Source organism: Corvus kubaryi, unplaced genomic scaffold, assembly GCF_017639235.1.
Source record: "Corvus kubaryi isolate FWS band 111438036 unplaced genomic scaffold, C.kubaryi_AGA036_p1.0 37189, whole genome shotgun sequence".
Lineage (NCBI taxonomy): Eukaryota > Metazoa > Chordata > Aves > Passeriformes > Corvidae > Corvus > Corvus kubaryi.
Window position 1 is genome coordinate 516,783 of NW_024581054.1, and position 20,018 is coordinate 536,800.

General features: G+C 64.2%; 2 protein-coding genes across 8 annotated transcripts in view; both read right to left on the reverse strand.

Annotated features, from left to right (window-relative positions):
* USP48 (ubiquitin specific peptidase 48) overlaps positions 1-773 on the reverse strand; it is a 30,373-nt gene extending 29,600 nt beyond the window's left edge. For all 4 annotated transcript variants that reach the window (XM_042022174.1, XM_042022173.1, XM_042022177.1 and 1 more), the window contains exon 1: positions 571-773. In XM_042022174.1, the coding sequence (XP_041878108.1) occupies positions 571-704 (134 nt within the window). In that variant the 5' untranslated portion in view covers positions 705-773. The remainder of the gene's footprint in view (positions 1-570) is intronic.
* An 816-nt stretch (positions 774-1,589) lies between these two features.
* Positions 1,590-20,018, reverse strand: part of HSPG2 (heparan sulfate proteoglycan 2) — a 35,271-nt gene continuing 16,842 nt past the window's right edge. Inside the window, exons 43-92 of one of the 4 annotated variants that reach the window (XM_042022147.1) lie at positions 19,813-19,872; positions 19,509-19,631; positions 19,282-19,422; positions 18,363-18,505; positions 18,143-18,278; positions 17,902-18,047; positions 17,682-17,820; positions 17,450-17,604; positions 17,190-17,328; positions 16,888-17,039; positions 16,402-16,540; positions 16,128-16,285; positions 15,657-15,795; positions 15,422-15,573; positions 15,188-15,326; positions 14,954-15,105; positions 14,730-14,868; positions 14,494-14,645; positions 14,272-14,410; positions 14,038-14,189; positions 13,813-13,951; positions 13,579-13,722; positions 13,370-13,504; positions 12,729-12,910; positions 12,462-12,654; positions 12,196-12,375; positions 10,429-10,689; positions 9,955-10,150; positions 9,775-9,872; positions 9,014-9,280; positions 8,827-8,939; positions 8,595-8,742; positions 8,395-8,511; positions 8,055-8,139; positions 7,825-7,969; positions 7,655-7,754; positions 7,461-7,570; positions 7,278-7,386; positions 7,099-7,197; positions 6,341-6,562; positions 5,363-5,595; positions 4,827-4,929; positions 4,071-4,208; positions 3,407-3,460; positions 3,240-3,315; positions 3,030-3,108; positions 2,862-2,932; positions 2,670-2,753; positions 2,495-2,598; positions 1,590-2,043 (exon numbers count right to left, since the gene is read on the reverse strand). In XM_042022147.1, coding sequence (XP_041878081.1) covers positions 1,880-2,043; positions 2,495-2,598; positions 2,670-2,753; positions 2,862-2,932; positions 3,030-3,108; positions 3,240-3,315; positions 3,407-3,460; positions 4,071-4,208; positions 4,827-4,929; positions 5,363-5,595; positions 6,341-6,562; positions 7,099-7,197; positions 7,278-7,386; positions 7,461-7,570; positions 7,655-7,754; positions 7,825-7,969; positions 8,055-8,139; positions 8,395-8,511; positions 8,595-8,742; positions 8,827-8,939; positions 9,014-9,280; positions 9,775-9,872; positions 9,955-10,150; positions 10,429-10,689; positions 12,196-12,375; positions 12,462-12,654; positions 12,729-12,910; positions 13,370-13,504; positions 13,579-13,722; positions 13,813-13,951; positions 14,038-14,189; positions 14,272-14,410; positions 14,494-14,645; positions 14,730-14,868; positions 14,954-15,105; positions 15,188-15,326; positions 15,422-15,573; positions 15,657-15,795; positions 16,128-16,285; positions 16,402-16,540; positions 16,888-17,039; positions 17,190-17,328; positions 17,450-17,604; positions 17,682-17,820; positions 17,902-18,047; positions 18,143-18,278; positions 18,363-18,505; positions 19,282-19,422; positions 19,509-19,631; positions 19,813-19,872 — 6,944 coding nt within the window. In that variant the 3' untranslated portion in view covers positions 1,590-1,879. The remainder of the gene's footprint in view (positions 2,044-2,494; positions 2,599-2,669; positions 2,754-2,861; positions 2,933-3,029; positions 3,109-3,239; positions 3,316-3,406; positions 3,461-4,070; positions 4,209-4,826; positions 4,930-5,362; positions 5,596-6,340; positions 6,563-7,098; positions 7,198-7,277; positions 7,387-7,460; positions 7,571-7,654; positions 7,755-7,824; positions 7,970-8,054; positions 8,140-8,394; positions 8,512-8,594; positions 8,743-8,826; positions 8,940-9,013; positions 9,281-9,774; positions 9,873-9,954; positions 10,151-10,428; positions 10,690-12,195; positions 12,376-12,461; positions 12,655-12,728; positions 12,911-13,369; positions 13,505-13,578; positions 13,723-13,812; positions 13,952-14,037; positions 14,190-14,271; positions 14,411-14,493; positions 14,646-14,729; positions 14,869-14,953; positions 15,106-15,187; positions 15,327-15,421; positions 15,574-15,656; positions 15,796-16,127; positions 16,286-16,401; positions 16,541-16,887; positions 17,040-17,189; positions 17,329-17,449; positions 17,605-17,681; positions 17,821-17,901; positions 18,048-18,142; positions 18,279-18,362; positions 18,506-19,281; positions 19,423-19,508; positions 19,632-19,812; positions 19,873-20,018) is intronic. The other 3 variants (XM_042022148.1, XM_042022149.1, XM_042022150.1) reach the window with 3 other exon arrangements.

A 20,018-nucleotide genomic window follows, 5' to 3' on the forward strand; every position in this document is an offset into this window, starting at 1 on the left:
CCTTATATCTGAGAAGCCAGGCAACGATAGGGGTCACCTACAGCCCCGGGGTTTTTCTATAAATGGGGAGGGACAAGCAAGGAGAGGGGACCCCACAACCCCATGGGGGCTCCCCTATGTCTGAAGAGCCCAGCAGCTGGTGCCCAGGGCGGTGCACTGTATCTGGTGAGCCGGGTAGGGAGGAGGGTCCCCCACGACCCCAAGGGAGTTCCCCTACATCTGAGGAGCCAGAGAACGAGAGGAGTTCCCCACAACCCGGGGGGAGGCCCCTGTGTTTGAGCAGACAGGGACAGAGGTTCCCCACCACCCCAAGGGAGTCCCCTGTATCTGGGGAGCCCCACAAGGAGACCGTGCTGAGGGCCACCCCAGCCCCGGGGAATGGGGGTCCCCGAGAAAGGAACATGGGGGAGCCTCCACCGACGCCGGGGGACCTCGGAAGGGGCGGGGAACGCCCCGCGCCTCACGGGGGGAGGGAACACAGGGTGTCCCCCAGCCCTGGGGGGCGGGGAAGCCCCCAGATCCCAAGCGCGCTGTGGGGAGGGTTCGGTGCCCGGCCCGGCCCCGCGGTACCGGCAGGCGCCGCGCTGGCAAGGCTCCAGCCGGACGCGATAGGCCGCCTCGATGTGCTCCTGCGCCACCGCCTCGGGCGGCACCGTCTCGGTCCAGCGCCACGCCGCCTTCTCCAGCTGCAGCCGCGGCGCCATCGCTCCCGCCGGCGCCCCGGGGCTGCCCCGGCCCGGCCCGGTCCTTGCCCCGGCCCTTGTCCCGGTCCCGGTCCTTGTCCCGGTCCCGCCCGGCCCCTCCCGCCGCCGTCAGGGCCGGTGACGCCACGAGCGCGACGCGCTGACGGCGCGAGGCGCTGACGTTACCGGGCCGCGACGCGCGGGGCGCTGGGGGCGGGGCTTCCGCCCCGGGGAGTGGCTTGGGCGCGCCGGGTACCGGCTCGCGCCGCCGGGGGCGGGGCCCTGGGCGCCCAGGGGCGGGGCTTGCGTGAGCGGCGGGAGGGGCGTGGCCGGCGTGACACGGGGGCGTGGCTAGCCCGCACGGTGGGCGTGCCGGTGTGACACGGCGGCGTGGCTACCCCACACTGTGGGCGTGGCTTTCGCTATGTGGGCGGGGCCTGTGGCGCGGGGCCGCGCTGGGTCCCATCGCCTCCCCCCCACCCACCCCGTGCCCCCCGAGCCCCCCAGCCCAGCACCCCCGCCAGACCCCTCTGCACCCCTGTGCCATTCCCCCGGGCCCCTCTACCGCACGGACCCGCGCCGTAACACCCCGGAGCCCCTGAACCCCCACACCACACCCCCCTATACCACCCCCCGCGCCCCAATACCGTAACCCCTCCATACCACACCTCCCTATGCCACAACCTCCCGGGCCCCCGTACACCCCTGCACCCCCACACTGTCCCCCCTAAATCCTCCCCCTCCTACAGCACCCCCAAACCATCTCGCTCACACCATAGCCCCCTGCACTCCAAAACCAATACAGCGCCCCCGTATGCTCCCACCACCCCCCCGCCCCATGCCCCCCCTCCCATCCCCCCGTCCCCTCATATTGCGCCGGCGCAGCCCCAAACACGGCAGCCGCGCTGGTTGTCTCTCCTTTAATAGCTGTCCCCGCGGGGGGGTCCCCGCCAGCACCCCGATTGTCCCCCGCGCCCCCACCCCGCCGCCACCCCGGGGGGCACCCAGGCGGCCCGGCCGCCCCTGCACAGTTTCGGGGGGCCGGTGGAAGGGGGGTGTAAACATTTTTGGGGGTCCCGGCCCCCCCCCCCCCCCCGGAGTCACCCCAGGGCAGCGAAGCACCGTTTCCTCCTGGTGGTTTTTTTTGAAAAGAATAAAATTGGCCAAATTCCCCCCAAACTCTGTTTCGGGGGGCGTTAGGAGGGGCAGGGGGGCACAGGGGAGCCCCCCACGGCGCCGTGCCGGAGGTCGATGGGGTGTCGGGGGATCCCGGCGGACTCCAGCGCCAGTCCCCGCACGCACCCCGAGAGGCCGGAGCTGAACTTGCCGGCGGTCAGGGCACGGGGGTCGGGGGCACCGCCTGCGGGGGGACACGGGGCCACGTGGGTGGGGGGCACCTGCTGCGCCCACCCGTGTCCTGGCCTGGGACACCTGCCCGTGTCTCTCTCGTGTCCCAGCAGGTGTCCCCACCCCACGTACCACTATGGGTCCCACCCAGTGTCCATCCCACGTCCCTCCCTGCGTCCCACCCTGTGTTCCACCATGTCCCATCCTGTGTCCATCCCGTGTCCATGCCATATCCCATCCCACATCTGTGTCCCACCCCATCTCCATCCCCTGTGCCATCCCATGCCTCACCCTGCCTATCCCACCTCCACCCTTCGGCCATTCTATGTCCCGCCCCTCTTCAATCTCATCTTCATCCCACATTTTCCGCCCCAATGTTCATTCTCTGTCCTCTCCATGTCCATCCCACATCCATTTGACCCGTCCCTCCCCGTGTCCCCCCATGTCCCCATGTCCCACCGTACCCACGTAGATGCTGCCCTCGGTGTTGGCCATGATGTTGGATCCGGGTGATTCCCCACTCACCGGCTCCTCTCCGTCCACCTGCAGCTGCCCACGCCGGCCCTCCCTGCGGAGCACCGTCAGCACCTGCACCCCAACCCCACCCCGACCCCACACCACCCACAGACCCCCGCCCACCTCGTCACCGTCACCCGGTGCCACTCGCCGTCATTGATGGGGTCTTCAGAGGTGATGGTGGCCTCGCCACTGCCCAGCTGGTAGCTGTGGGGGGCACAGTGTCAGAATGCATGGCCCCTTGGGGGCACCTTGTGGGGCTCAGGGGACCCCTGGGTGCCACACACCACACCAGGTGACCCCGGTCACCCTCACCTGAACACCAGGTGTCCATCCTTCAGCCCGAGGCCGAGGAAATCTTTGGCTTTGCCACCCTCGCCGGGCTCCTGCAGGTGCAGCAGGGGTGAGCAGGGGGGTACCGGGACCCCCACCCCGAGGGGGTCTCACAGGCGGTGCCCTCCCTGTCCCCCGTCCCCGTCTCACCGCGCCGTGCCACAGCAGCAGCCCCTGTGCGCTGCGCGTCCGCAGCTCCAGCTCGATGGTCTCGGGAGCCTCAGGGGGGCTGCGAGGGGAGGGGGGTGATGGGGGCAGCACCCAAAAAGGGAGGGATGCCGTGGGGGGGTGCAGCACCCCAAAAAGGGGGTGGTGCCATGGGGGGGGCAGCACCCACCCGGGGTGTGCTGTGTCACTCACCCGCGAGGGAAGAGGTGCCCGGGAAGGGCCAGGTAGGATCCGTCCTGGAACGCAGCACTGAACTGCCCAGGAGCGTCTGGGGAAAGATGAGGGTCAGGGGGGGATGGGAGGAGGGGGCCCCACCCGCATTTTGGGGGGAAAAAGGGGAAATACGTGCAGGGACCCACCGCCACCCCCGCTGCCCTCCTGCCAGTCCTGCTCCAGCTCTGCCAGCGCCGAGCCTGCGGGAGAAGAGGGGGGAAAGCGGGGGCATGTATTCCCCCACCATGTCCCCAGGTATCCCCAAGTATTCCCCAAGGGTATATCCTCAACCGTGTCCCTAGGTGTCCCCCCATGTCCCCAGGTGGCTTCAATTATTCCCAGGTATTCCCAAGTATTCCCCAAGCGTGTGTCCCTGCCATGTCCCCAGGTGTCTCTCTGTGTCCTCAGTTGTCCCTCTGTGTCCTCAGTCGATCCCCAAGGGTCTCCAGGTGTCCCCAGGTGTGTCCCCCCCCATGTCTGCAAGTGTCCTCCAAGTGTCCCTAAGTACCTCCTCCCACGTTCCCAAGTTTCCCCCATGTCCCCACATGTCCCAAGCTGTCTCAAAATGTCCCCAGGTATTTCCAAGTATCCCCAAGTGTGTGTGTGTCCCTTGTGTCCCTGGGTGTCCCCGTGCCTTTCCTTTGTCGCCCCCATCCCCCAGTGACCTGAGGTGTCCCTCTGTGTCTTCAAGTGTCCCAAGGTGTTCCCCCCTTGCCCCTCCATGTGCTCCCCCCTCACTGTGCTGGCAGTGTCCCTGCATGCTCCCCGTGTTCCCAAGGTGTCCCCCCTGTCCCTGCATTGTCCCCTCACGGTGCTGGCAGCGGGCCCCGCTGTATCCGGGGGGGCAGCGGCAGGAGCCATGGACACAGGAGCCACCGTGCAAGCAGGGCCGTGAGGGGTGACAGCCCTCAGCCTCCTCCTCCTCCTCCTCCTCCTCGCAGCGCAGGCCTGGGGACAGCGGGACACGGTCACCAGGGGGTGACGGGTGAGTGTGCACGGCCCACACGGGCACGGCACCCACAGGGCACACCGGGCACAGGTGTGTGCAGGGAATGTGTGTGAGCTGCGTGTGCACATGGCACGGGTGTGTGCAGGGAACACACGCAGCTCACACACACACAGGTACAGCACACACACACACAGGTACAGCACACACACACAGCACGCACACAAAGCACACACAGGTACAGCACACACACACACAGCACACACATGTGCACAGTGCACACGGATGCACAGCATGCACACACACAAGAATGTGCTCACACACACAGTGCACACACACACACTGCACAAATGCATGCACAGCCCACACATCACATGCAGTGAACACGCACAAATGCAGACACAGTGCACACACACGCAGCACACGCACAGGCAGTGCACACAGGCACACGGCACACGTGCATGCGCAGCCCACACACGCAGTGCACACACGCAGCACATGCACACACGCTAACGCACATGCACACACGCACGCACAGCACACATGTACAAATGTGCACACAGTACACACACGTGTGCAAACGCCCCAGGCCCCCCCCTCAGCCCTGTCCCCTCTCTCACCGCGGGTCCCCGGCCGGCACGGGGCGCGGTGGCCGCAGGGCCGCACCCCCCGGCTGCGCAGGAACCGCTCCCGCAGCTCCACGCGCTTCCCGCTGATGGACACCTGCAGGGACACCGCCCAGCCGTCACCTCCCTGCCAGCGGGGTCACTTCCCGACCGGGACACCAAGGGGGTCACCCCCCACCAAGGGGACACCAGGGAGGGTCACCTCTCCAACGAGGGGACATCAACAAGGGGACACCAATGGCACCACCCCCCAGCCAAGAGGGTCACTCCCCACCAAGGGGACAGACACCAAGGCCGGGGGTCACCAACCGAGTGAGGGAGCTCCAGCAAGGGGATGTGAAGGGAAGTCACCTCCCCAGCAACGGGGTCCCCTCCCAACCAAGGGGACACCAAGAGGGGTCATCCCCCAGCAAGGGGACATCAGTGGGGGTCACCTCCCTCCCCAGCAAGGGGATCACCAGTATGGGGGAATCACCTCCCCTCCTGAGGGGTGTCACCTCCCCTCCAAGGGGACACAAGGGGGGTCTCACCTCTCCGATGCAGCCGCGGAAGGAGGCATTGGTGGGGGGGCGCAGGGGGGGCTCGGTGCCCCCCAGGTACAGGGGGCTGCGCAGGTTGAGCCCCTGGCTCTTGCCGGGCGAGGAGCGCTTCACCGGGGCAGCGTCGTCCACCACCAGCGTCCCATCCTTGTGCACCCGCTCAGCTGTCACCCAGTGCCACTGGCCCAGGGCCACCGGCTCTGTGCTCCGCAGCACCGCTGGGCCTGTGGGGACAGGGGTGGTGTCATGGGGGGACGCCAGGGGACAACCAAGGATGTGCAGGGACATGAGATGAGGCCTGGGTGATGGTTGGGGACCCTGGTGATGCTTGAGGATCCCAGTGGTGACAAGGGGCTCTGGAAGGACCTGGGGACCTCAAGGAAGTCAAGGTAGCAGGATCATGCCTGGGGACCCCAGTGGTGCCAGAAGACCCCAGTGACAATTGTGGACCCCAATGTGGCCAAGGGACTACAGTGATACTTGGGGACCTCAATGAGGTCAAAGGAACAATTGGGGTTATAAGTGATACCAGGGGATCCCAGTGGTGTGACAGTGGTGCCTGGGGACACTGGCAGTGCCTGGGGACCCAGGGGATAGTGGGGGACGCTAGGGATGTAATGCCAGGGGACCCCAGTGACACCACGGTACTTCAAAGATGCCAAGGGGACCTGAAGAATGCCCAGCAACCCCTGGGGACAGCAGGGGACCCCGCTGATGTTCAGGGACCCTAGCAGCACCTGGGGACCCCAGTGAGGCCAAGGTGCCAGGGGATCCCAGTGATGCTTGGGGACCAGGATGACTCCCAGGGGCCCCAGTGACACTTGGGGACTCCAGTGGTGCCAGGAGACCTCACTGTGGCTCAGGGACTCCTCTGATACCAGTGAACCCTGGTAATGCCGTGTCACCCCCTTACTCCCAGGGTCCCCAGTGCCACCCCTCTGCAGTGCCCCCTGTCCCTGTGCCACCCACCTGAGCCCAGCTCGTAGCGGAACTCGAGGTGGCCACCGATCATGGCCAAGGCCACGAAGTCCTCGACAGGGGCGGCTTTGCCGGCGCTGAAGAGCAGGAGCCCGTCAGGTGCCAGCGGCAGGAACTCGACCTCCAGCCGCAGCTCGTGGTGCACGTTGGTGAGGGGCGGGTATGAGACGAAGGCTCCCTCCTCATCGAAGGACGGCACGTTCACCACCTCACCTGCACATCCCAGTCAGTGCTCAGTGTGGGACCCCCCATCCTCAGGGTGGGACCTCCAGCTCCATCCTCAGAGCAGGACCCCAACATCCATCCACAGCCTTCATCCCCAGGGTGGGACATCTATCCATCCCTCCATCCCTCCGTCCGTCCATCCGTCCGTCCATCCGTCCATCCCCAACCTTCATCCCCATGATGGGACCCCATCATCCATCCCCAGCCTCCATCCTCACCCTCCAACCCCACAGTGGGGCCTGATGTCCAGCCCCATGGTGAGACCCAACCTTCATCCCCAGGAGGGGACCGCAGCCTCCATCCCCATGGTGCCCATCTTTCCAGGCTGGTCCTGATCTCCGTGCCAGTGTCCCCAGGGTGGTACCCATACCCATCTCCATCCTCATCCCCATCTCCATTTTCCATTTCCATCTCCATCCCCATGTCCCCAGGGTGGTCCCAGCCATGTCCCCATTTCCCTGGGGTGGTCCCCACCCCGTCCCCATGTCCCAGGATGGTGCCAGATGTGTCCCTGTGTTGCTCACCCTCGGTGCACCGCTCCCCAGTCTTGCCCAGGTGGCAGCGGCAGGTGTAGCCCTGCCCGTCCAGCCGGTTGACGCAGGTGGCATCAGGCCCACATGCCTCTGTGGGGTGACAAGCCATGAGCACCCATCCCGGAGGGGCCCTGGGATGACGTCTCCATGGAGGGAGAGGTGTCACCTACCCGGGTGACAGTGCAAAGCCTGCGAGTACTCGCAGTTGCTGCCAGTGAAGCCATGGGGACATCGGCAGACGTAGGTGCCGCTCTTGTCATCCTGGCACACGCCGCCGTTCTGGGTGAGGGGTGACATGGGTGTCAGCAGTGGGCAGGGATGGGTGGGCATCACCTCCTCCCCTCCATCCTCACCTGGCACGGCCGGTCCTGGCAGGTGGGACAGTTGGTGACACCATGTGCCTGCAGGTCCATGTCCCCAAAGGCCACCTCCTCCCCTTGGATGCGGAGCTGGCGCACGCAGCCTGAGGGGTGGTGGAGATGGGCAGAACTGACACATGACGCCCGGCGTCCCCTCACCCCGGTGCCCCCCAGAACCCACCACTCACCCATGAAACCCCGGCTGAGCCCCGTCTTTGCCACAGCGCCAATGTCAGGGTACCCGCCCAGGTACAGCTCCTCGTTCAGATCCAGCCCTTGAAACTTCCCCTGCAGGCACAAGAGGGTGGGCACCACCTCCAGCACCCTGACCCCACCCAACAGCCCCCCAAGCTGATACCTGGGAGGTGCCGTTGACTGCGGGGTGCCCGTCCAGGCCCAGCGAGCCCCAGGTGAGGTTGCGGAGCAGCCGCACGGTGTGGAACTCACCCAGCCGCAGTGCTGTGGGGTGACGGATGGTGGCCATGCCCGAGCCAGCATCAAACCTGATTTTTTGGGGGTACAAGGGGTGTGGGTGATTGCTGGTGCCCATCTCCCACCTCTCCCATAGCACCTTCTCATAGGTCTCACCTAAATTCGGGGCGTCCACCCACCAACCCAAAGGAGATGAAGTCAGCACCACTGGTTTTCCGCTGCCCGTTGTAGAGGAGAAGCCCTGAGGGGTGACAGGGGATCAGGTGGGATAGTCCCCATCCTGAGGTGAGGGACACGTCCTAGGGAACCCCAAAATCCTCCCAGAATGGAGGAGAAACCCCCCATAAATTGGAGGCTCCCAGATGAACAGAGAATGGGAGGTAAAGGAGGGCAAGAGGAGCATGAAGGGAGAGGAGCATGAAGGCAGGGAAGGGAGGGGGAAATGCTGGAGGGGGCATGAAGGGGGACACAGGACACGTGAGGGACACAGGCTCACCATCGGCAGCATCAGGTCGGAAGGTGATGAGGATCTCAAACCTCTTGTAGGCATCCTTGATGGTGGGCAGGGGGAGGAAGGAGCGGGGCGACTGCCCGAAATAGGGGACCACGTGCTCTGCAGGGACGGGGGGGTCAGAAGGGGTGGGGCACGTCACCCCCCGCTCCCGTGCATCCATCTGTCCGTCTGTCTGTCCTCACCTTGCACCTTCAGCACGTAGTAAGCTGTCTGCTGCCCGCGGTGGTTGGCGGCCACGCAGGTGTAGACACCGGCATCCTCGGGGCGCACGGCCGGCAGCGTCAGCACGTTCCCCTGCACCCTGGCACCTGCTGGCAGCTCTCCCTCCAGCTGTGGCACAGCAGGGGGGGGGTCAGCACCCACAGGCAGCCCCCACAGCCCATGCCACCCCCACCCTCCATCCCTCCATCACACCTTGCTCCAGGTAATCTCTGGCACCGGGAAGCCGGATGCCAAGCACGGCAAAACGGCCGCGGATCCGATGGACACCTCCTTCACCTCTGGCTGCCCGGTGATTTGAGGAGCGGCTGGGGACGCACAGAGGTGTAACCACCCTGTGGGCACACGGTGTGTGTCCCCACCTCCGTGTCCCCATGCTCACCCTGCACGTGGAGGATGACGTGGGACTGGACGGTGCCCACGGCATTGGTGGCGGTGCAGCGGTACTGCCCGGCGTCCACCCGCTCCACCTGCTCGATGGTGAGGGTGCCAGTGCGGACCAGCACCCCGGGGCGGATGCGGCCCCCTACTTTGCTCCAGGTGACATGGGGACGGGGTTCCCCCAAGCCCAGGCACTCCAGCTCCACTGTTGTCCCTGCCAGCACCGTCTGCACCGCGGTCCGGATGTTGATCAGGGCCCTGGGGAGAGCTTGGGGGGACAGTGGGGTTCTGGGGTGAGCCCCCGGCACAGGGAGGCATCACAGTCTGGCACCGGAGTGGGAGATAGGGAAAAATGGGGTTCCTGAGGGATGTGGGGCAATTGGGGTGGCTGTGGGAAGGGGGAGAGGTCAGAGGTGCTGGAGTCCTTGTGAGCATGGGGAGACATGGGGGGTACCAGGGTGGACATGGGTGTGGGAAGAGATACGGGGCACTGGGGTGTCCGTAGGGGTGGGGAGAGATTGATTGTGTTGGGGTGTCCACAGGCATGGGGAAGAGTGGGCGGTATTGGGGTGTCTGCTGGCTTGAGGAGAGATTTGGGGTCACCATGGGCGGTGGGGGTATCTGGGTACCTGTGAGTGTAGGGAAATGGAAGGTGCTGGGGAGCCCCTCGGTGTGGGGACATGGGGGTCTCGGGGTGCTCTTGTTAGTGGGGGACAGGTCAGGGGGTGCCCGTGTCCCCTGGTGCCAGGGTGACACTCCTACCCTGGACAGTGAGGGTGGCCCTGTCCTCCGCCTGCCCGCCCGGGGCACTGGCCCGGCACACGTACACGCCCTGCGCCCCCGCCGCCAGCTCTGGCATCCTGCAGGGACACCACCAGGGTGAGAGACCCCACGGAGGGCCAGGGTGGGGGTCCCACTTCCCTGTCCCGCGTTCCTCCTTACCGCAGCACCCCGTCCCGCACGCTGTGGGTGGGGGGCAGCTCCCCACCTTCCTTCAGCCACTCCACACGGGCACGGGAGTCCCCAGAGACAGAGCAGGCGAATTCGGCAGTGCCACCCACCCCCTTGACGAGGCTCCCTGGTGTCACCTGCACCACCAAGGGACTGCCAGCGATGCCCCCACCTTCACCAGCATCACCTGGAAGGAATGCAGAGCCCCAGTGCTACCCAGTGGCACTTGCATCACCCATGGGGGATGGAGAGCCCCGGTGGTATCCAGCAACACCAGGATAACCTGGATGGGGTGCAGACTCCCAGTGGTACCCAACGGCATCACCCAGGAGGGATGCGGAGCCCCAGTGGTACCCGTCAGCACTGGGATCGCCTGGGCGGGACGCAGAGCTCTGAGGGCACCCGGCGGCACTGCCACCACCCAATGTGGAGCACCCATGGTACCCAGGCCGGGGATGGGCTCACCATGAACAGCCACACGGGCAAAGGCCTCGGCGGTGCCGACACGGTTGGTGACGACGCAGCGGTAGGTGCCGGCGTCGGTGGCGGCCGCGGGGCTGAGGCGGAGGAGGCCGGCGCGGTGGGCCGCACGTGCCGAGAGGCTGCCATTCACCTTGTCCCAGGTGTAGTGCAGCGGGGGGGTGCCATGGGCCAGGCACTGCACCTGCAGCGCGTCACCCGCCCGCACCGCCGTGTCCTCTGGGAGGATGGTGGCGTACGGAGGTGCTGCGGGACAGGTGGAACCATCAGTCGGGACAGGGCCAGGAATGGGTCAGCGGGGCAAGGAGGGTGTTGGTGGGGGCGGGTAGGGTGTGATGGAGATGGGCGTGTGTTGGGATGGATGAGAGTTGGATGGATCTACGAGGAAGGGGTGGATAGAGGAATGTGAGAGGAGATGGAGATATGGATGTCTGGGATGGCCAGGACTGACAGATGAATCCACCAGGAAGGAAGGGATGGATGGATGGATGGATGGATGGATGGATGGATGGATGGATGATTGCAGAGTTTGAGAGGAGATGGCCAGTTGGGTGTGTGCTGAGATGGATGATGCACAGGGAGAAGGGGGATGCAGGAGTCAGGAAATGCAGAGGTGGATGTGAGCTGGAAAGATTGAATGATGGATGAACGTACCAGGAAGAGGTGGATGGATAAGTTTGAGAGGAGATTGAGAGATGACAGTATGCTGGGATGGATCACATGGATGGATGTACAAGGAAGGGATGGATGGAAAAGGTGTGAGAGGAGATGGAGAGATGGATGTGAACGGGGATGGGTGAGTGATGGATGAATCCCCAAGGAAGAGGTAGGTGTGGGGGTGGATGGATCGATGACTGGCAGAGTGTGAGAGCAGGTGGCGAGTTGGGCGTGTGCTGGGATGGATGAGATGGATGATGCACGAGGAAGGAATGGATGGAAGGGTGTGAGAGGAGATGGAGAGATGGCATGTCCTGGGATGGACCAGAGATGGGTAGATGCACAAGGATGAGATGCATGGAGGGGTGTGAGAGGAACCGGACAGAGGAATGTCAGTTGAAGTGGGTGAGCAATGGATGAATCCACCAGGAAGGGATGGATGGAGGGGTGTGAGAGGAGATGGAGAGATGGATGCGAGCTGGGATGGATGAGAGAGGGGTGAATTCACAAGGATGAGATGGACGGAAGAGCAAGGAGATGGGGAGATGGGTGTGTGCTGGGATCGATGAATCCACAAGGAAAAGACAGACAGAGAGGTGTGAGCAGAGATGGAGAGATGGACGTGAGCTGTGATGGATGAGTGATGGATGAATCCACAAGAAAGAAAGGGATGCAAGAGTAAGGGAGATGAAGAGATGGGTGTATGCTGGGATGAATGAGATGGATGGATCCATGAGGAAGAGGTGGAAGGAGAGATATGAGCAAAGAGATGGGTTTGAGCTGGGATGGATGAGCCATGGATGGATCCATGGTGGATGGATATATGGACAGATGAGAGAGCAGAAGTGGAGATGGACATGCACAGGGATGGGACAAGCAGGTGGACACATCCATGGGAAGGGTAGGTGATGGAGCTTGAGAGGAGGAGGATGAGTGCTGGGATGGAGTGAGGATGGTCCCACAAGGAAGGGCTGCACGTAAGGGTGGGAGTGGCAATGGAGGTGGCCACATGCAGAGGAAGGACAGGTGATGGCCACAGGAGAGGTGGCAGCAGGAACCCAGGGGCACCCCAGCCCCCCACTGTCCCCTCCTTACTCTCCACATCGAGGGTGACAAAGACTTCGGTGGAACCAACGGGGCTGCTGGCATTGCAGATGTACTGGCCCGAGTCCTGCTGCGCGGCACGAGGGATGACCAGGCTGCCGTTCACCACGCGGTGCTGCCAGGGCAGGGGTGCCCGCAGCTTCGACCACTCAATCCGGGGTGCTGGGTCACCTATGACCACACCATGCCCATCACCGAGGTGTCAGGTACTGCTCAGGACACCCCTTCTCCACCACGGTCCTCCAGGCTCCCCATACCTCTGGCCATGCAGTGCAGTGTGGCCGTGTCCCCGGCCACCACGGTGACGGTAGATGGTGCGGTGATCTCGGGGGCCCCGGGGTGCCGCTGCGCTGACTCCACGCTGACGTCCACCCGTGCCTGGGCTGAGCCCAGGGCACTGTGTGCTGTGCACACATAGGTCCCGGCGTGCTCCGGCTTGGCCGGCGACAGCTGGGGGGGGACAGGGTGGGGATGAGCACCAGGCACTGCCCGGTGCCCCATGGTGCCCCTGGGTGCCCCCTCACCTGCAGGATGGCCTGGCTGTCCATGTGCAGCAGTGTCTGGTGCTCCACCTTCTGCCGGGAGCCCAGCCGGCTCCAGCGCACCAGTGGCCGTGGCTCGCCCCGGCCCAGGCACTCCAGGCTCAGGGATTTGCCCTCCTTCACTGTCACGGGGCCTGGTGGCATCACTGACACTGTGGGGGCACCTGGAGAAGGAGGAAGACATTGGGGTGGGGATTAGGACACCACCATGAAGGACGTTGGCCTGGCCACAGGGACACCCATCACCTTGGGAGCATTGGGAGCATGGGAGGAAATGAGCATGAGGGTGGGGATGGGGATACAATATCTCAGGAGCATCCAAAGCCCATGGAGGACATCAGCGTGGGGGATGGGGACATCACAACTCCTGGGGCCCCAGGAAGGGCACCAGCATGGGGACATGGGCACCACCACTCCAGGACAACTTGAAGCATGGAGAGGAGATGGGGATAAGGACACCATTGCTCCAGTGGTATCTGGATGACCTGGAGGACACCAGCATGGTGACAGGGAGCCCACCCTGAGGGCATCTGGAGCACGTGGAGAACATGGGGATGGGGACACCAATGGAGACACCTGGAGCATATGGAGACAGGGACAGGGCCACCCTGGCCACCTCATACCTTGCACCACGAGGTTGACGACGCTGCTGGCGACGCCGAAGCGGTTGGAGGCCACGCAGTGGTAGGCACCCTGGTTGCCCACGTGGGCACCGGTGATGGAGATGACTGAGCCGTTGGCGCTGATCTTCACATTGTCTGGGCAAGGAGGAGCCATCAGCACCAGGGCCACCCTGGGGACCATGCCAGGGCCACCCTGGGGACTACCATACCTTGGAGGTGCTGGCCAGGCCCCATCCGCCAAGTGATGTTGACAGGCCGGGCACCATCGTGGACACGGCACTTGAAGGTGGCATCCTCACCCGGTGCCACCGCCATGCTGTGTGGGTCGATGGAGATGATGGGGCTCTGCAGACCTGTGGGGACAAAGGGACAGAGAGGCCACGAGGTCACTCACATCCCCTATTTCCCCCCAGCATCCTCCCTCACCCCGTGGCCACACTCACGGTAGCTGGAGCTGTCACGGGAGGTGACAGTGACAAAGACAGTGGCCTCGCGGGCAACACTGCCCGTGTCAGCCCGGCACACGTACTCTCCCGAATCGGCCACCGAGAGCTGCGACAGCCGCAGCCGGGACCCTGAAATCTGAGGATGTCATGACAGAAGGTGGTGGCATCACCCAGCCATGCGCAGCCACCACAGTCCCCCACCCCGCCGGTGTCCCCACCTACCTGGTGCTTGGCTGGGAGGGCCCCACCACGCTTGTACCATGTGATGGTGGCCTGTCCCTGGCCGGCGACCACGCAGTCCAGGTCCAGGGTCTGTCCCTCGGTGACAGAGGATGCCGAGGACTCAATGTGGATGGGTGGCGTGACGCCGGTGGCTGCATGGGCACAGTTGAGGGTGAACGGCCCCAGTGGTCCCTGACACCAGTGGGGACCTGTCCCCTGGAGGGTGGCACTCACAGTGGGATGGGTTGGCTCCGTCATCGATGGTGACGATGAGGGACGTCTCCTGCGTGATGCCGCCTGATGTCACCCGGCACACGTACTCCCCTGAGTCGGCTGCTGTCACCTGGGGGATGCGCAGGCGGGTGCCCGACACCTGGAGGGGACAATTAGGGGACAAGTCATCACTGTAGAGCAGGGGATGGGACAAATTCAGGGGGACCCTCCCCTGTCCCCTACCTGGTGGCCAACGGGCAGGGAGCCACCACGCTTGTACCACGTCACAGTGGTGGGGCCTGACCCTGCCACCACGCAGTTGAGGTCCAGGGTCTGTCCCTCGGCGATGGCCGAGGACAAGGACTCGATGCGGAGGGGCTGGGAGATGCCAGAGGCTGGGGGAGGACAGGGAAAGGGAACGTTTATCACCAAGGCGACCCTCGATTGTCCCCAAGCACTGTCCCCTCTCTCACACTCACTGTAATAGGTGTCGGCGCTGCTGGGCACGGTGACAATGACAGATGCCTCCTGGGTGACGGTCCCCAGGGTCACCCGGCACACGTACTCTCCCGAATCAGCCACTGCCACTTGGGTAAGGCGCAAGCGGGTCCCCGACACCTGGGGAGGTGACAAGTTGAGGACACATCAGTACCTGATGCATAGTTGTAGCCTGCAGGGCAAAGCCACCTCCCCCATGTCCCACCTGGCTGTTTGGTGGCAGAGCCCCCCCGCGCCGGTACCAGGTGACATGAGGATGACCCTGTCCTGCCACCATGCAGTTGAGGTCCAGTGTCTGTCCCTCGGTGACAGCAGCGGAGGAGGTCTCGATCCTCACTGGTGGTGTGACACCAACGGCTGGGGGTGGCAATAGGGTCAGCAGGGTCACCACTGTGTGTCCTCACCATGCCCCTATGTCACCTCTCACCCATCCCAGTACCGTAAGAGGAGCCAGCACCAGTCTGGATGGTGACGATGAGGGATGTCTCATGTGTGACACTGCCCGATGTCACCCGGCACACGTACTCGCCCGAATCGGCCGCTGTCACCTGGGGGATGCGCAGGCGGGTGCCCGACACCTGGAGGGGTGACACACATGAGAACGTGGACATACACCCCTCAACACCACCAAAAATCCCTTTTCCATCCCAAAATGCTCCTCTGTGTCCCCTACCTGGTGCTTGGCTGGGAGGGATCCCCCGCGCCTGTACCAGGTGACAGTGGCCTGTCCCTGCCCGGCCACGATGCAGTTGAGGTCCAGGGTCTGTCCCTCGGCCACGGAGGAGGACGAGGACTCAATGCGCACTGGAGGGGTGACACCAGCGGCTGGAGACAGAGACAGGAGGGTCACCCCAAGGACGGTGGCACTGTCCCCTAGTCCTCAGTCACCTCCTCCTGTCCCCACTCACGGTAGGTGCTGGCACTGCTGGGCTGGATGATCACCATGATGGAGATCTCCTTGGTGGTGGCCCCGCTGGTCACCCGGCACACGTACTCGCCCGAGTCGGCCGCTGTCACCTGCAGCAGCCGCAGCCGGGAGCCAGACACCTGTGGGGAGGGGACATGGGGGTCACTGAGGCCATCAGCTCTGGCAAGGGGTCATCTGGGATTGCACAAGGCCACTTGAGCTTGCACAGGGTCACTTTGGGCTTGCATGGGCCACCTGGGCTTATGTGGGGTCATTTGGGCTTCCTTGGGGTCACTTGGTCTTCCCTGGGATCACTCGGGGTTCCATGGTCATGGGGCCACCTGGGCCTGCCCAGGACCAGCCAGCCTTGTATGGGGTCCCCAGGACTTGCATGGGCCACCTGGTCTTGCCCAGAGCTGTGTGTCATTCCCATCCATCCCGCTTGGTGACATCCCTGCTCCGTGTCCCCTACCTGGTGCTTGGCCGGGAGGGTCCCCCCGCGCTTGTACCAGGTGACAATGGCCTGCGCAGGGCTGGCAATGACACAGTTGAGGTCCAGGGTCTGTCCCTCGGTCACAGGGGATGACAGGGACGAGGACTCAATGCGCAGTGGGGTCGTGCTGCTCGGGGCTGGGGAGCAAGATGGGTTAGACACTGTGACCACCACCATGTGTGACCCTCCCAGGGACACCGGGAGCAGTGTCACCCCCCGTGGGTAACCTCCCGTGTTCCCTGTCCCCACTCACAGTAGGCACCAGCACTGCTGGGCTGGATGGTCACCATGATGGAGGTTTCCTTGGTGGTGGCCCCGCTGGTCACCCGGCACACGTACTCGCCTGAGTCAGCCGCTGTCACCTGCAGCAGCCGCAGCCGGGAGCCAGACACCTGTGGGGAAGGGACATGGGGGTCACTGGGGCGAGTTGGGCTTCCATGGGGCCACATGGGCTTGAATGGGACCACCAGGGCTTGCATGGGACCACCAGGGCTTGCATGGGCTACTTGGACTTGCAATGTATGAGCTACATGGGCTTCTGTAGGCCACCTAACCTTGCATGGGCCACCAGGGCTTGCATGGGGTTTCCTGCTCTTGTATGGGGTCACCTGGGCCTATAAGGGGCCACCCGGGCTTTCATGGGACCATCTGCATTTCCATGGGCCACCCAGGCTTGCCCACAGCTGTGGGTCAACTGCATCCACCCCCTTTGGTGACATCCCTGCTCCGTGTCCCCTACCTGGTGCTTGGCCGGGAGGGTTCCCCCGCGCTTGTACCAGGTGACGGTGGCTTGTGCAGGGCTGGCGATGACACAGTTGAGGTCCAGGGTCTGTCCCTCGACCACGGCAGAGGATGGGGAGTCGATGCGCAGGGGAGTCGTGTTGCCTGGGGCTGGGGACCGAGACAGGAGGGTGACACCAGTGACACCAGTGACCACAGTCTCTGTGTCTCGCCTCGCCAGTATGGGCACCTGAGCCATGGCTCAGTGCTGTGACCCATGAGGATCCCCTGCTGGTACTGCCACCCCCTGTCCCCACTCACAGTAGACACTGGCACTGCTGGGTTGGATGGTCACCATGACCGCGCTCTCCTTGGTGGTGGCCCCGCTGGTCACCCGGCACACGTACTCGCCCGAATCGGCTGCTGTCACCTGCAGCAGCCGCAGCCGGGAGCCGGACACCTGTGGGGAGGGGACACAAGGGTCACTGGGGACACAAGGGTCACCAGAGCCACCTGGGCTCACACAGGGCTGTGCATCAACCCCAGCCTCCCTTTGCGTCATCCCCCTCTGTGTCCCCTACCTGGTGCTTGGCTGGGAGGGACCCCCCGCGCTTGTACCAGGTGACAGTGGCCTGTCCCTGCCTGGCCACAATGCAGTTGAGGTCCAGGGTTTGTCCCTCGGCCACGGTGGACGAGGATGCCTCGATCCGGACAGGGACACCTGAAGCTGGTGGTCCTGCAGGGGAGGACAGAGCTGTGACCACCCGTTGGGAGCCAGCACGTCCCCTCCGGTGCTGCTGAGCCCAGTCTCACCATAGGATGAGCCAGATGCAGCCACGACGGTGACAATGACAGACGCCTCCCGGGCAGTGGTCCCCAACGTTGCCCGGCACACGTACTCCCCTGAATCAGCTGCCGTGACATGGGGGACACGGAGCCGGGACCCTGAAACCTGCAGTTGGGGACATGTTTGGTGTCACACAGCAGGGGACAGGGCAGCATTTGGGGTGCTGCCCACCCTGCTGTGCCCTACCTGGTGGCCAGCCGGCAGGGAGCCCCCACGCTTGTACCATGTTACAGTGGCAGAGCCGGGTCCTGCCACCACACAGTCCAGGTCCAGGGTCTGTCCCTCAGTGACGGATGGGGACGAGGACTCGATGCGGACAGGTGGTGCCACCCCTGCGGGAAGCAAAAGGGGGGGGGGGGGCATGGGTGGGTTGTAGCCCCCCCCAAAACCATCCCCGAACACCGCTGGTGTCCCCCACCCTCCTCACCTGGCACCACGGCCACCTCGATAGCAGCGCGGGCCGTGCCAACAGCGCTGGTGCCCACGCAGAGGTAGATGCCACCATCGGCCACCGTCACAGTGGGGATGACCAGTGTGGCGATGTCACCGTGCTCGGTGCGGGACTGTGGCATGAGGGTGCATGTCAGTGGCACCTGTGGTGCACCCATACCCCCTGGAGCACCCACTGGTGCCAGTGCCCCACTCACCTGTGGTGGCAGGGTGCCCCCCTGCTTCTCCCAGGTGATAGTGGCAGTGGGGGACCCCGAGACCCGGCAGTAGAGCCGCACTGTGGAACCCTCCTGCACCTCCGTCCGCTCCGGGCTCACCTGAACCTGTGGGGTGCCCGTGCCTGTGGGGAGGGGGATCAGGGCAGTGCTGGGGGCAATGGGGGGGTGGGGACAATGGGGGTGACATGAGTGATGCAGACGATGAGGGTGAAGGGGACCATGGGATGATGGAGGTGCTGGGGGAGATGGGGGACAATGAGGGTGATGGAGATGATGAGGATGATGGGGACAATGGGATGACAGGGATGATAGAGACGATGGGAGTGATGGAGACAATGGGGACAATGGGAGCAATGGGAGCAATGGGGTGTACAGAGATGATGGAGACGATGCGGATGGCGAAGATGGTAAGGGTGATGGGAACAAGGGAATGATGGGGGATGATGGGACAATGGAGCTGAGGAGACAACGGGGAATGAAGGGGAAGAAGAGAACAATGGGGACAATGAGAGTGACAGGGATGATGGGGGCAATGAAGATGATGGGTATTGGAGGTGATAGAGACAACGGTGGTGATGATGGGATTATGGGGACAATGGGGATGAGGCGGATGGACAGTGGGAGGTGACAGGGGTGATGAGGGTTACAGGGATGATGAGAATGACAGGGATGTTGCAGACCATGGAGACGGTGGAGATGGACAATGGGGATGATGCAGAGTGACAGAGATGATGAGTGATGATGGGAGCAAGAGGGGTGACAGGGACAATGGAGACAATAGGGGTGATGCACATGACAGTAGAGATGGGAATGATCGGGGTGATGGGGATGATGGAAATGATGGGGATGGGGATGACGTGGACAGCGGGGCAACAGGGACGATGGTGATGCCGCTCACCTTGCACGTGGAGGAAGGCGCGTGCCACGTGCTGCCCGGCGCTGCTCTGTGCCCGGCACTCATAGTGCCCCTCGTCGGCGGGCTCGACAGCGCCGAAACGCAGCATCCCGCCCTGAACCACGGCCCGCGGTGGCAGCGCACCTGCGGGGACACGGTCCAGCATCACCCTCACTCGCTGTGTCCCCACGCCCGGTCCCGGTGTTCCCCCGTCCCCAGTGGGCACCTACCGAGCCACTCAAGGGTGGGCTGGGGGCTGCCGGTGACCACGCAGTGGAACTCGGCCGGCTGCCCCGGTGCCACACTCAGCTGCGCTGGCTCCACGGTGGCGGTGGGGGCGGCGGCGGTGCTGGCTGCGGTGAGACCCGGGGGGGTTTAGGGCTCACCAGGCCCCCCCAGTGCTGTCCCCAGGCGGTGGGGCAGTGGGAAGTGGGGTGGCGTGGCACAGCCGGCAGCAGGGTGTGCGTGGAGCCCCGGCATGCAGCGGGTGGGGGGAGCGTGCGGACCCCCAGGAACCCTGCCCTGGTGACTTACCCGGCCTGTGCCCCTCCATGAACTCAACGGGCCCGTAGAACATCTGAGTCTTCGAGGCAGCTGCAGGAGGGGGTGGGTCTCAGGGAAGTGTGCCCATCACCCCAGTGTCCAGGCACCAAACCCACCCATCGCCTTGGCATTTGGACATCAGACCTGCTCACTGCCCCGGTGTCCAGGCACCAAGTGTGCCCACCACTCCAGCGTTT